The sequence below is a fragment of the Schistocerca gregaria genome, chromosome 2 (genome assembly GCF_023897955.1).
Source record: "Schistocerca gregaria isolate iqSchGreg1 chromosome 2, iqSchGreg1.2, whole genome shotgun sequence".
Classification (NCBI taxonomy): Eukaryota; Metazoa; Arthropoda; class Insecta; order Orthoptera; family Acrididae; genus Schistocerca; species Schistocerca gregaria.
Genome location: NC_064921.1, coordinates 447,106,383 through 447,122,631, shown reverse-complemented (window position 1 = coordinate 447,122,631; position 16,249 = coordinate 447,106,383). Strand labels below are relative to the sequence as shown.

Genomic DNA, 16,249 nt, shown 5'->3' with positions numbered 1-16,249 from the left:
AGAACTGACAGTGATTACATTTTCATACAATTTGGGTGCATAGATCCTGAGAAATCAGTACCCAGAGCAACCACCTCCTGGGCATTGAGTCAAGCAGAGCTTGGATGGCAAGTACAGGTATAGCTGCCCATGCAGCTTCAACACGATACCACAGTTCATCAAGAGTAGTGGCTGGCATATTCTGATGAGCCAGTTGCTCGGCCACCATTGGCCAGACGTTTTCAATTGGTGAGAGTTCTGGAGAATGTGCTGGCCCGAGCAGCAGTTGAACATTTTCTGTATCCAGATAGGCCCGTACAGGACCTGCAACATGCGGTTGTGCATTATCCTGCTGAAATGTTGGGTTTCGCAGGGATCGAATGAAGGGTAGAGCCATGGTTCGTAAGACATCTGAAGTGTAACATCCACTGTTCAAAGTGCCGTCAGTGCGAACAAGAGGTAACTGAGACGCGTAACCAATGGCACCCCATACCATCGTGCGGGGTGATACGCCAGTATGGTGATGACAAATATACACTTCCAATTTGTGTTCATCGTGATGTCGCCAAACATGGATGCAACAAATATGATGCTGTAAACAGAACCTGGATTCATCCGGAAAAAAAAAAAAAAAGAAATGACTTTTGCCATTCGTGCACCAAGGTTTGTTATTGAGTACACCATTGCAGGCGCTCCTGTCTGTTATGCAGCATCAAGGGTAACTGCAGCCGTGGTCTCCGAGCTGATAGTCCATGCTGCTGCAAACATTGTCGAACTGTTCGCACAGATGGTTGTTGTCTTGGAAACGTCCCGATCTGTTGAATCAGGGATCGAGACGTGCCTGCACGATCTGTTACAGCCATGCGGATAAGATGCCTGTCATCTCGACTGCTAGTGATACAAGGCCATTGGGATACAGCACGGCATTCCGTATTGCCCTCCTGAACCCATCGATTCCATATACCGCCATCCTTGCCACAAGGATCATATCCCTGTGGAAGACCTAGGTGAGACCTGCCCAACTCGTTCACCCTGCACTTCGTACTCCATTTCTATTAATAGTCCATCCTACCCCATCAGGGGTCAGGCCAACTGTGGAAGTAGTCTTGTTATTTACCAGCTCTGCTGCAGTCATTCACAGGATTTTATGTTGGTACGAGTACCAACCGGCTGTCCACCAGGATGAACGGCAACCACAAAACTGTGGCCAAGAGCAAAGTAAACCCTCCTGTGACACAACATGGAGCTGAACATAACATGCTTGATTTCAATGGCAACTTCACTGCCTGCACCATCTGTATCCCCCTCTCCACCACCAGCTTTTCTGAACTGCAGAGATCTCAGTTATCCTTACAACACGTTCTCCACTCTCGTAATTATTCGGGCTGCAACCTATGGTTACATTCTGTCCCTACACCTTCCAACCAACAGTTTCCAGCCCCTCTGTCCTATCATCTCATCCCCATTTAAGTGTTCCACCCTCTTTGTTAGCTGCCCTCTGCAACATGCCCGCCCATCTTTCTCAACTCCTCTCCTTTTTTGCTAATTTTTTCTCCACAGTCCTGGCTCACTACCTGCTGTCACTGCCCGTGATGCAGCATCAAGGGTAACCGCAGCCGTTGTCTCCGAGCTGATAGTCCATGCTGCTGCAAACATCGTCAAACTGTTCGCGCAGATGGTTGTTGTCTTGCAAATGTCCCGATCTGTTGAATCAGGGATCAAGACGTGGCTGCACGATCTGTTATAGCCATGCGGATAAGATGCCTGTCATCTCGACTGCTAGTGATACGAGGCCATTGGGATCCAGCATGGCATTCCGTATTACCCTCCTGAACCCACCGATTCCATATACTGCTAGCAGTCATTGGATCTCGACCAACACGAGCAGCAATGTCACGATACAATAAACCGCAGTCGCGATAGGCTACAATCTGACCTTTATCAAAGTCGGAAATGTGATGGTATTCATTTCTTCTCCTTCCATGAGGCATCACAACATTTCACCAAGCAACACCGGTCAACTGCTGTTTGTGTATGAGAAATCAGTTGGAAACTTTCCTCATGTCAGCTCATTGTAGGTATCGCCACCGGCGCCATCCTTGTGTGAATGCTCTGAAAAGCTAATCATTTGCATATCACAGCACCTTCTTCCTGTTGGTTAAATTTCAAGTCTGTAGCACATCATCTTTGTGGTGTAGCGATTTTAATGGCCAGTAGTGTACATGCTCCCCAAAATCCACAAACCCAAAAATCCTGGATGCCCCATTGTGGCTGGTTATTGCGATCCAACTGAAAGAATTATTGACCAACACGTCCAACCAACTGCCTGTTATATAGCCTTCCACATCAGACACCAACCACTTCATTCACTGACTCTCCATCATCCTCACTCCTTTATCCCCTCAATCCCTACTTGTCACTGATGATGCCACCTCCCTATACACCAACATCCCTCATGCTCATGGTCTCACCACTGTTGAATACTACCTTTCCCAATGTCCTTCAGATTCCAAACCCACCACTTTATTCCTCATACAACTTACCAACTTCATCCTAACCCACTACTATTACTTCTCCTTTGAAGAGAAGGTAAAAAAAAAAAAGTAAAAAAGTTCATGGCACAGCCATGGGTGCCTACATTGCACCCTTCTATGCCGACTTGTTTATGTGCCATCTAGAGGAGATCTTGATAGTCTCCCGGAACGCCAAACCCTAGTCTGGTTCAGGTTCATTGATGATATCTTCATGATCTGGGCTCAGGACCACGACACCCTATCTTCATTCCTTCACAAACTCTGCACCTTCTCTCCCATCTGCTTCACATGGTCCTCCTCAACCCAGAGTACCACCTTCCTAGATGTTGACCTCCCCCACTGTGATAGCTCCAGCCACACATCTGTTCACATTAAACCCACCAACCACCAATAGTACCTACATTTCGACAACTGTCATCCCTTTGACACCAAAAAGTCCCTCCCGTACAGCCTGTCCACCCAGGGACGGTATATCTGCAGGGACTAGAACTCCCTTGCTCAGTGTGCTGAGGGTCTCACCAGTGCCTTCACATTCAGTTGCCACCCCCAGACCTAGTCCACAAACAGATCTCCCATGCCCTTTCCCCTTACACCCTCCAACCTCCTACCAGCCACAAGGAACAGCCACAAAGGAGTGTCCCCATTGTCAGCCACTACCACCCCAGACTGGAACAACTGCACCACATCCTTAACCATTGCTTTGATTACCTATCATCTTGCCCTGAAATAAAGAACATCCTACCCAAGATACTTCTCACCCCTCCTAAAGTAGTATTCCTGTGCCCCCTAAACCTACATAACATCCTAGTCCATCCCTATGCTACTCCCAATCCCAACCCCTTGCCAAAAGGATCATATCCCTGTGGAAGACCTAGGTGAGACCTGCCCAACTCACCCACCCTGCACTTCGTACTCCAGTTCTATTAATAGTTCATCCTACCCCGTCAGGGGTTAGGCCAACTGTGGAAGTAGTCTTGTCATTTACCAGCTCTGCTGCAGTCATTCACAGGATTTTATGTTGGTACGAGTACCAACCAGCTGTCCACCACGATGAACGGCAACCACCAAACTGTGGCCAAGAGCAAAGTAAACCCTCCCGTGACACAACATGGAGCTGAACATAACATGCTTGATTTCAATGGCAACTTCACTGCCTGCACCATCTGTATCCCCCTCTCCACCACCAGCTTTTCTGAACTGCGGAGATCTCAGTTATCCTTACAACACATTCTCCACTCCCGTAATTATTCGGGCTGCAACCTATGATAACATACTGTCCCTACACCTTCCAACCAACAGTTTCCAGCCCCTCTGTCCTATCATCTCCTCCCCATTTAAGTGTTCCACCCTCTTTGTTAGCTGCCCTCTGCAACATGCCTGCTCATCTTTCTCAACTCCTCTCCCTTTTTGCTTGTTTTTCCTCCACCTCCATGGCTCACTACCTGCTGCCACTGCCTGTGTTGGGATTGTAGTCCTGCACACTCCGCCAGATAGTGTTCATCTCTCTCCCCATCCTGCAGATTGCTCATTGCATCCCACATCCCACATGATAGTTGCATTCTGACCCAAGTTGCTGGAGTTGGTGGTCATGTGTGCATGGGATGACCTTGCTTGTGTGTTTGAATGGTATATGTTTCTCTTTTTCCAATGAAGGCCATGGCTGAAAACTTTCTGTAAGTGTCTTTTAATTGTGCCTATCTTCAACTTAAGATCTCTTCTTTATGGTAAGTAGCAATCTATCTTTTCCTACATTGTTGATATTCCTACCTGCAGCTTCTATTGTTTGACTTTTTTTAACCTATCCTTTTTTTACCTTTTACCATAAATACTGTACAACTGTATATATTTTTATGTACTACTGCTGTAAATGCTGAAGACTGTCACTAATTGCTTCAATAAACAATAATTGTTAATATTGTTCATAGTTGCAGCAATTTGTAGATGCCAAAGTTGTGAGAACTGTTGGAGGCAAAGGTGGAGATGGGGCAATATCCTTTCTTCGCCTTTGGAGTAATGCAGAAGCAGGTCCAGATGGAGGAGACGGGGGAAATGGTGGTCACGTTATTTTTCAGGTAAGGTGGTGGTAGTCAGACAGGCTTAAAACTTTTACACAGGAATGTATGTACAGATGTCTAGAAACTTAAACTAAGTCAGTTCTCTCTCTCTCTCTCTCTCTCTCTCTCTCTCTCTCTCTCTCTCTCTCTCTGTATAAATGTGTGGGGCTACATTACATGCATTTTAAGGCATTTGGATCTATATTTTCACGAATACTGCAGTTAATAAGATAGATAAAGGGTTTAGTAATTTCATTGGCACATTTCTTTACCACCATACTTGAGAGACCATCTCATCCAATTGAGTATTTGGCTTAAGTTCTTATCTCTTGTTGATTCACCTCCACTAATTTTAGTCCTACACATATTATTTGGTGTCAGCCTGTAGACCTGTAATTGGGGGCTTGATGAAAAGGAGAGAAAAAGTGCATATTGAATAAAATATATATTGCAGTTAGATCTTTCTCTAAGAGGCCTTCGTCCCTAATGCTGATTGGTTCACTTCACACCTTGCTGTTTGTTTTATGATGTTTACTGATTGGTCTCTAGCCTGTTCTACCCATGTTGACTGAATACTCTATTGCATCATTCTTGATCTGTTTCTACAAGTACAGAAGATATGCTTTAAAGGTTCTTCTGGCTTGATCATACTTTTCTTGAATAAATGTGGTCTCATTTCTGTATATGTATGGTCAAGATCATATATATTCTGCCTTAACCTGATTAGACTAGGTGTAAGTTTCAGTCTGGCATTACCAGGTGATCAAAAAGTGAGTATAAATTTGAAAACTTAATAAACCATGGAATAATGTAGATGGAGATCTAACAATTGACACAGATGCTTGAAATGACATGGGGTTTGGTGACGTTACCTGAAAAGGCGCTTTTAGTGAAGCTGTATTATCAGAATGGGGAATGTGCTAGTTCAGCATTATGATCCTATAGCCATAGGAAGGGGACTCGAATGGGTAAAGGTCCGTTGACAAATGCAGCTGTAGCGAGAATGATTTCGAAGTTTGAAGCCACAGGTTGTTTAGACGATAGACCCTGTAGTGGCCAACTGAGCACAAGGCATAATGCTGCTGAGACAGTTCAGGAAGAAATGGAGACTGTTGCAGGTTCGTCTATGCACGGGGAAGTCAGTGCTCGTGCAATCACACTTCGCACCAGCATTCCATACACTATTGTTTGGTTGGCACTTAGGCATACCCTCCTATGCTATACGTACAAAATCTATCAGCATCATGAACTGTTACCTGGCGATTTAGTGAAGCGGGGGGCATTTGCGGTGTAGGCATTTCAAAAGATGGCAGAAGATGACAATTGGTTGAGTATTATTATTGTTATTATTATTATTATCATTATTATTCTTGATTGTTATAATTATTTTTTATTGTTATAGTTATCTTTGTACTACTGTTATAATCTCTATTTTTCTTCTTTAACGTCAATACTGCATAATACATTATATGTCCTTAATGTTCTGTAGAAACTGTAACTCGTTCAATCTGAGTATGCCTGGTTAGGTGTAAGAGAGGGCCTGAAGGCCCTAATCTTGCCAGGTAAAATAAATGCATAAATAAAATAAATAAATAATGTGTTGTGGACCAAAAAAGCTCATTTCACGCTGTGAGGGTCTGTCAGCGCCCACAACTGCAGAATTTGGGCTACCAAAAATCCTATAACTGTCGGGGAAACTCCATTGCATGACAAGAAAGTCACGGTATGGGTTGGATTTACCACATCTACCGTTATTATGCCTTTTTTCTTCGAGGAAATGCGTGTTTCTGGTTTTGTAACTGCTACCATGATGGGTCGCCCTAACCGCCGTCTGCTTCACGTCTTCTGTGCAGCGAGCTACCTTAATTTAAGTATTATCTGTATTTTTCTTACTTGTCACTTCTTCTTCTGCGTGTTTTTGCTTTTAGGAAGCTTTAATAGTCGAGTGCTATTAAGTGTTCCATAGATCTCGTGTTTGTTTTGAATACAGTCAGAGAGTCCCTTTAGTCAGCCATAGTGCTAGTAGTGCTAGTGTTTGTTTTCAATACCGTCCAGAGACAGGTAGTGCTATTTTCCTTGTTTCTACAAGAAGTGGTTAGCAATCACAGTTTAGTCAATAATCAACCGCCTTTAGTGAATTAGCAGTCTAGTTAAAAGCTGATTAACACTCTATAGTAAATTGATTTCTTAGGATGGCTAGGATGTGTGGCTGCTGTGTACGGACGCAGGAGGAGCTGGCCACTCTTCGCAAACAGCTGAGCGTGTTGATGTCCGCGGTCAGCCGTCTTCAGGCTGCTGCCTCGGAGTGTAGCGGCAGTGGGGAGTCTGGTGCGTCGCAAGGTACACCCCAGGTGTTACATTCTTCACCCACTGTCCCTGCTGTCGAGACATCTTCGCGGGTACCGGGCGCGTTTGGGCCACCCTCTCCCCAAGGGGAGTGGCGGGTTCAGCGGCGTTCGCGGCGCACGAGGCGGAGGGTCAATGTGGAGGCTGGCCGTGTGGCATCGCCCGCTCTGCCTGTGAGTGGACATGTGGCTGCTCCTTCAGCAAGGTCCGAGCAGGCACACGGGGGGAGGGGTTTATTAGTTATTGGGAGCTCCAACGTTAGGCGGGTGATGGAGCCCCTTAGGGAAATAGCGGAAAGGTCGGGGAAGAAGGCCAGTGTTCACTCTGTCTGCTTGCCGGGGGGTCTCATCCGAGATGTGGAGGAGGCCCTACCGGCGGCGATAGAGAGCACTGGGTGCACCCGACTGCAAATTGTTGCTCATGTCGGCACCAATGACTCTTGCCGTCTGGGTTCAGAGGTAATCCTCAGTTCGTACAGGCGGTTGGCGGAGTTGGTGAAGGTGGAAAGCCTCGCTCGCGGGGTGGAATCAGAGCTAACTATTTGTAGTATCGTTCCGAGAACCGATCGCGGTCCTCTGGTTTGGAGCCAAGTGGAAGGCTTAAACCAGAGGCTCAGACGATTCTGCGGAGAGCTGGGGTGCAAATTTCTCGACCTCCGCTATCGGGTGGAGAAATGTAGGGTCCCCCTGAATATGTCAGGCGTGCACTACACGCCGGAAGCGGCTACGAGGGTAGCGGAGTACGTGTGGAGTGCACATGGGGTTTTTTTAGGTTAGATAATTCCCTCCCTAGGCCCGACAAGACGCCTCCTGAGACGCGGCAAGGCAGGAGTAGGCAAAATGCAACAAGGAATAACAATATTAATGTGCTAATAGTAAACTGCAGGAGCGTCTATAGAAAGGTCCCAGAACTGCTCTCATTAATAAACGGTCACAACGCCCATATAGTACTAGGAACAGAAAGTTGGCTGAAACCAGACGTAAACAGTAATGAAATCCTAAACTCTGATTGGAATGTATACCGCAGAGATAGGCTGGACAGTGAAGGGGGAGGCATGTTTATAGCGATAAGAAGTGCAATAGTATCGAAGGAAATTGAGGGAGATTCGAATTGTGAAATGATTTGGGTGAAGGTCACGGTTAAAGCAGGCTCAGACATGGTAATTGGATGTCTCTATAGGCCCCCGGGCTCAGCAGCTGTTGTGGCTCAGCACCTGAAGAATAATTTGGAAAATATTTCGAGTAGATTTCCCCACCATGTTATAGTTCTGGGTGGAGATTTTAATTTGCCGGATATAGACTGGGAGACTCAAACGTTCATAACGGGTGGCAGGGACAAAGAATCCAGTGAAATATTTTTAAGTGCTTTATCTGAAAACTACCTTGAGCAGTTAAACAGAAAACCGACTCGTGGCGATAATATATTAGACCTTCTGGTGACAAACAGACCCGAAATATTTGAATCAGTTAATGCAGAACAGGGAATCAGCGATCATAAAGCGGTTACTGCGTCGATGATTTCAGCCGTAAATAGAAATATTAAAAAAGGTAGGAAGATTTTTCTGTTTAGCAAAAGTGACAAAAAGCAGATTACAGAGTACCTGACGGCTCAACACAAAAGTTTTGTCTCAAGTGCAGATAGTGTTGAGGATCAGTGGACAAAGTTCAAAACCATGGTACAATATGCGTTAGATGAGTATGTGCCAAGCAAGATCGTAAGAGATGGAAAAGAGCCACCGTGGTACAACAACCGAGTTAGAAAACTGCTGCGGAAGCAAAGGGAACTTCACAGCAAACATAAACATAGCCAAAGCCTTGCAGACAAACAAAAATTACGCGAAGCGAAATGTAGTGTGAGGAGGGCTATGCGAGAGGCTTTCAATGAATTCGAAAGTAAAGTTCTATGTACTGACTTGGCAGAAAATCCTAAGAAATTTTGGTCCTATGTCAAAGCGGTAGGTGGATCAAAACAAAATGTCCAGACACTCTGTGACCAAAATGGTACTGAAACAGAGGATGACAGACTAAAGGCCGAATTACTAAATGTCTTCTTCCAAAGCTGTTTCACAGAGGAAGACTGCACTGTGCTTCCTTCTCTAGATTGTCGCACAGTTGACAAAATGGTAGATATCGAAGTAGACGACAGAGGGATAGAGAAACAATTAAAATCGCTCAAAAGAGGAAAGGCCGCTGGTCCTGATGGGATACCAGTTCGATTTTACACAGAGTACGCGAAGGAACTTGCCCCCCTTCTTGCAGCGGTGTACCGTAGGTCTCTAGAAGAGCGAAGCGTTCCAAAGGATTGGAAAAGGGCACAGGTCATCCCCGTTCTCAAGAAGGGACGTCGAACAGATGTGCAGAACTATAGACCTATATCTCTAACGTCGATCAGTTGTAGAATTTTGGAACACGTATTATGTTCGAGTATAATGTCTTTTCTGGAGACTAGAAATCTACTCTGTAGGAATCAGCATGGGTTTCGAAAAAGACGATCGTGTGAAACCCAGCTCGCGCTATTCGTCCACGAGACTCAGAGGGCCTTAGACACGGGTTCACAGGTGGATGCCGTGTTTCTTGACTTCCGCAAGGCGTTTGACACAGTTCCCCACAGTCGTTTAATGAACAAAGTAAGAGCATACGGACTATCAGATCAATTGTGTGATTGGATTGAGGAGTTCCTAGATAACAGAACGCAGCACGTTATTCTCAATGGAGAGAAGTCTTCCGAAGTAAGAGTGATTTCAGGTGTGCCGCAGGGGAGTGTCATAGGACCGTTGCTGTTCACAATATACATAAATGACCTGGTGGATGACATCGGAAGTTCACTGAGGCTTTTTGCAGATGATGCTGTGGTGTATCGAGAGGTTGCAACAATGGAAAATTGTACTGAAATGCAGGAGGATCTGCAGCGAATTGACGCATGGTGCACGGAATGGCAATTGAATCTCAATGTAGCGAAGTGTAATGTGATGCGAATACATAGAAAGATAGGTCCCTTATCATTTAGCTACAAAATAGCAGGTCAGCAACTGGAAGCAGTTAATTCCATAAATTATCTGGGAGTACGCATTAGGAGTGATTTAAAATGGAATGATCATATAAAGTTGATCGTCGGTAAAGCAGATGCCAGACTGAGATTCATTGGAAGAATCCTAAGGAAATGCAATCCGACAACAAAGGAAGTAGGCTACAGTACACTTGTTCGCCCCATGCTTGAATACTGCTCAGCAGTGTGGGATCCGCACCAGGTAGGGTTGATAGAAGAGATAGAGAAGATCCAACGGAGAGCAGCGCGCTTCGTTACAGGATCATTTAGTAATTGCGAAAGCGTTACGGAGATGATAGATAAACTCCAGTGGAAGACTCTGCAGGAGAGACGCTCAGTAGCTCGGTACGGGCTTTTGTTAAAGATTCGAGAACATACCTTCACCGAAGAGTCAAGCAGTATATTGCTCCCTCCTACGTATATCTCGCGAAGAGACCATGAGGATAAAATCAGAGAGATTAGAGCCCACACAGAAGCATACCGACAATCCTTCTTTCCACGTACAATACGAGACTGGAATAGAAGGGAGAACCGATAGAGGTACTCAGGGTGCCCTCCGCCACACACCGTCGGGTGGCTTGCGGAGTACGGATGTAGATGTAGATGTAGATGTAGAGGTGAGAGGTACGCATATGTTACACAATCACATCATCCCCAGCCTGGCCAATCATGAGTAATGCTGGAATGTACGATGTTTATGCAGGATGGCACTCCACCCCATATTGCTAAATGCATGAAAGATCTCTTGCGTGCGTCGTTTGGTGATGATCGTCTGCTGAGCCGCCACTTTCATCATGCTTGGCCTCCCAGGTCCCCAGACCTCAGTCCATGCGATTATTGGCTTTGGGGTTACCTGAAGTCACAAGTGTATCATGATCGACTGACATCTCTAGGGATGCTGAAAGACAACATCCGAAGCCAATGCCCCACCATAACTCCGGACATGCTTTACAGTGCCGTTCACAACATTAATCCTCGACTACAGCTATTGTTGAGGAATGGTGGTGGACATATTGAGCATTTCCTGTAAAGAATGTCATCTTTGCTGTGTCGTACTTTATCATGCTAATTATTGCTATTATGATCAGATGAAGTGCCATCTGTTGGACATTTTTTGAACTTTTGTATTTTTTTGGTTCTAATAAAACCCCATGTCATTCCAAGCATGTGTGTCAATTTGTACCTCTCTATCTACATTATTCCATGATTTATTCAGTTTTCAAATTTATACTGACTTTTTGACCACTCGGTACTTCCAGTATGGCAGTTTTTTTAATAGCAGTACCCTGATTATGTTTTTTAAAAGGTGGCAGTAGTCAAAATGCCTCAACACAATGTGTGTGTGTGTGTGTGTGTGTGTGTGTGAGAGAGAGAGAGAGAGAGAGAGAGAGAGAGAGAGAGAGAGCTTGTTACTTCACTCCCTTGCTGTCCATCAATGCATTATTTTTCTGTCTGTGCAAAGGTGCATTAATGACAATTCAGTATAGTGTACTGCTCTTTTAGATGAATTCAGATCTGAACTTTCTCCTTGGCAGGCTTCAGCAAGTGTAAACAACTTAGGCCATATTCAATCAGTTCTCAAAGCGGAGGATGGTGAGAAAGGATATAACAAAGATTGCAATGGAAAAAATGCTGACCATTTAGTAATTGAGGTACGTATGTACTGCAATTTTTATAAATAATAAATGTTAATCAATTTAGTCTTGAAAATATTCTTCCTCTAATGATGTTTGTTCTGTAGAACTTCATAGTTTTTGCAATCAAGAATATTTTTGTTAATTGTAATAACACACAAGTTGTAAATTTTTTAAAGTTTTAGTGTAATAATATTATGCAGGACCAAGACATTCATAATAACAAAAAGAAGCAGAAGAACAAGCTCTGTGCCCTTGTAAATTAAGGATTTGGCTAATTTGCTACGTGCTGTACAACGTGTGGCAAAGGATATTTTGTAATACCCTAATGTTTCATTCTTGAACAGAGCTATGAAAAAGCAAATGTTTCTGGCATCCATTCATAGTGTAAACTTCCTGATCTAGTTCTTATGGTCATTACATTAAATATACAGATTCACACAATCTACCCAACAGCTTCTCATAACTAGAATGTTACCTTTCTTTCAGAGATTACTGTTTAATATCTGTGAGCATCTCAGTAACTCTTTCATGCCAACTAACCCATCCATTATTACTGGTGAACTAGAAATGTAAAGTTCTTATTTACAATTTATACATCTAAATTAATACTCTATAAACCACAGTGAAGTGCATTGCAGAGGGTATGTCTTCTTGTACCAATTATTAAGACTTTTTCTTGTTTTTCTCACAAATGGAGTGTGGGAAGAATGATTACTGAAACACCTCTATGCATTCTATAATTAGTCTGACATTCTGCTATTGTCTTTATGAACCCTAAGGGAAAATACGTAAGGGGGCTGTAGCAAATTCCTAGATTCAACTCTTAAAGCCAGTTCTAGAAACTTTCAAAGTAAACTTTCTCAACATAGTTTGTCTCTGTCTTCACAGAGACAGATCTTATCATGGTAGTAATAATTACTTAGTAAAGTATTATTTAGATTTCAGTTGAATTGATCATCTGATAATGGTATCTGTACATTTACTTACAAAGCTTCACAAAGTTTAATACAATAACCAGTAAATGATAATTAATTGAAACCCTCAGCTGCCGACAGGTGTTGTTGATATACCTTGATGGGAACAGCTGAAAATGTTTGCCCCGACCGGGACTCGAACCCAGGATCTCCTGCTTACATGGCAGTTTCAATTAATTATCTTTTATTCTAGAAAAGCTGCATGGTCATCAATGTCAAGTTGCTTCTTCATATATAGTTAAAGGCTACCCGGCCACTGGCCTTCATCTGTGCTAATGCGCACAGATTGCTCAAACTCTTAGGGGAATTGTCACCTTAGTGGGCATGAGCACAGTTGTTATTGGTCAGGTACTTAATTGCCATGGAAGTAACTAGACAGGTGAAAGAATAAAGGCACCACTTCAATTTAAGGAAGACCTGTTGGCAAGAATCAGAGCACTGAAAAATTTGACCCCTTTTTTTCATATGTCTATTGAGCAAGTAGTGAATTTGGACCACTATAGTGATGTATTGAATTTACTATAATAAACAAATCCTTATTATTCAAGTGTGGAATGTAAAGATCAGTGATTTTTAGAAAATAAAAAACAAGTCCTGACATACAAGGCTACTATAAATGATTCATTCATTTACAAAATTCTTTATTTTGCAAATTTTTCCATGTACAGATATGACTGTTGCATGAAAAGAGCCATAAACTCGCTGAGTTTGCATTTTGCCCACCAGTTGGCACATTGAGTCAGTTCCTTGACAAAATGGTAACCAAGTAAGATAAGGGTTGTTGTGTTTTGGAATATGTGAGATGTTTACCTGTAGCACGCATTCACAAGGAACTACGGGCAAGAACGACCATGTAATTGAGAGTTTGTGGACACTGGTTGTCTCTGCCAAACAGAAAAGAATCATTCGACCAAGTGTAAGAGTTGCAGCCATAGAGAAGGTGAGGGAAAATTTTGTATGGAGTCTAGAAATATCAATAATCTACACAAGCCAGACTCTTGGAATACCAGAGAAAACTACGTGGAAAATTTTGCAATGGCATATTTCAAACTGTACTGCCTGCACATCATGCAAGGATTAACACTGGAAGATTATCTCTGCAACCTCCAATTTTTACATTACAATGTAGGAAACACTTGAGGATGATCATTTTGCCTTGAAGCTGATATTCAATAGTGAAGTAACCTTCCATTTATGTGGGAATGTTATTCACCACACTATGAGGGTGTGGGGTACTGGAAATCCTCCTGAAATTGTGGTGCATGAACAAGATTCACTGAAGGTTAATGTTTTCCATGGAATGTCACACACGAAGCTACAAGGGCCATTTTTCTTCTGTGAGAAGACTGTGACGGGCACCTCTTGCAGTTATGGTTGTTTTCATGACTGACTGCTGATCCCAAGGATTTCCTCTTCCAACAAGATTGGTCACTCCCTTCATTGGAGTATAAACAACAAACTTCTGCATCCCTGGATTGGGCGTAGTGGTTATAATTGATTGAACTTTTATAGTTTTATGAATCTACAAATAGATTTAAACTCAGTCAGTGGATAAGATAGAACTTTAAAAATTACATCATCTTACATACTACATTCATGATAAATAAAACTCAGTTCTATAGTTATAGTTTTAGAAATCTACATACGTAGTGTATATTTTACTCTAGATTAGGTATCATTATGCATCTATGTTCATGTGTCTTGTCCTCTATGCTAAAAGTTAACAGTACTTGACATCTTACATATTTGCTTTGCTTACCAGTAGCTCTTCATATCTTTACACATGAAACGGGAATTTTCACAAAATTCTTACTATATTGGTTTTCGTCTCTAAATTGTTCAGATGCACCACAAATCGGGCAACCTGTATCAGTCAAACAGTTCCCTTCCCACTGATCAATCTTAATCTTAGTGTAAGGAGATCCAGTATCTGACTCATTGTCTCTATTATTAGGCAGTTCATGTAAAAGATCACTTACTATTTCATCAGTCCATACTGTTTTTGCAGGGCTTTATCAACTTGACTGGTATTGTAGCATTATTTTGGTTACTCATGTTGTCAGGTAAAGTTTGAACTCACTGAATGGATTCCATAGAACTACTAACATCACTTATTACAGAAGGAACACAAAACATATTACTGTCAAAAGTACAATTCCTGCTTAGATCTTCTTTCACTTCATTCCACCAATTTGTATAAAAACTTTGACTAACCACAGCTAACTTACTCCAGAACGCATTTATCTATGTTATCATCAATCTGGTCCCAAACAAATTTCAAAAAGTTTTCAATTTTATCTCTGGGCTTACAGATACCTCGCCTTTAGTGTTTGGATCATTACTATGCATGACGTTAATGTAAAACTGCTCTGACTGTACTGGTGTTCCATGACTCTCACTTACATCATCACATAAATCAGTTACCTTACCTGTATTCACAAATAACACTGAAACATCATTATTTTTAAACTCCACAAGTACCAGATACTCATCATCATCATCATCATAATATTCTTCCAAAATTACTTCAACAACAACATCAGTACCAAGTCACACACCTTACTTACATTCATCTGCAATAAGCTAACAGTCTCAGACTTACAAGTCTCAGTTATTTCATGGCTCTCATTCACATCTATATGAAAAATACCACCTAATTCAGATCCAATACAGTCATCATCTGATTTTCATACATCATTAACACTGTTTTCTGATCAAGAGAAGAAATCATTAGTACATACTACATCAAAATTCTCATTACTCTCACATTCTGGTTTGTGATTAGCACCTACATCACTATAATTAAACATAGTATCCCAAAACTTTTGTCAAAACATAAATGAGAAATCAGATGTTCCTTCTGTTCAACTTCAGATACATGTGTGATGTTGTTAACACTGTTATTATTGTCCAATTGTAAGTTGACAGGCTGCCAAAACTAAGGACCTTCATTGAGGCGGAATGCTGTTTCCTGAATAGTTACCTCTATGATGGCTATCCCCATTATTCCAATTCTGCTGATGTTCAAAATTTCTGTTTCTGTTACCATTTTGATTCTGATAGAAGTTAGCATTACCTCTGTAGTTACTACTATTGCGATCTCTATCATTTTGATTATTACTTTACATGCTTCTTTCTACTGCCCTATGCAGCCTGTTAACAGATCATAAAAATTGTTTAAGACAATCGTCCATGTACTAAATCCCACTGCAGCCTTTCTGGTAATCTCCTTTTGAGTGCTTCAATCAATGTCATTTCGTCAAATGGTTTGTAATCAATGTCATTTCGTCAAATGGTTTGTCAAGGTGCGTTAATTTCTTGAGTTGATTCTTATGAAATTCTTTCCGAATACTGTCCCTATTCCTATAATTAGGACCATTCAGAAATTCACTTTTAATTCTCCCCGAGCAGTTCTAGGTGCTACAGTCTGGAACCGCATGACCACTACGGTCGCAGGTTCGAATCCTACCTCGGGCATGGATGTATGTTATGTCCTTAGGTTAGTTAGCTTTAAGTAGTTCTAAGTTCTAGGTGACTGATGACCTCAGAAGTTTAGTCCCATAGTGCACAAATCCATTGTTTTTTTAATTCTCCCCTGTTCAGCTTCCAACCAAAATTTATTTAAAAAACGTTTTTCGAAACTTTATTATGTTTCCCACTGACTTAAATTTAGTATTACC

The 16,249-nt window shown here is 42.3% G+C and overlaps 1 protein-coding gene across 1 annotated transcript in view; it reads left to right on the top strand.

The window, feature by feature from the left end:
* The window catches only part of LOC126325488 (mitochondrial ribosome-associated GTPase 2), a 171,454-nt gene that overhangs the window by 115,258 nt on the left and 39,947 nt on the right, over positions 1-16,249 (top strand). The window contains exons 3-4 of the mRNA XM_049995197.1: positions 4,439-4,585; positions 11,494-11,610. Of these exons, the coding sequence (XP_049851154.1) occupies positions 4,439-4,585; positions 11,494-11,610 (264 nt within the window). The remainder of the gene's footprint in view (positions 1-4,438; positions 4,586-11,493; positions 11,611-16,249) is intronic.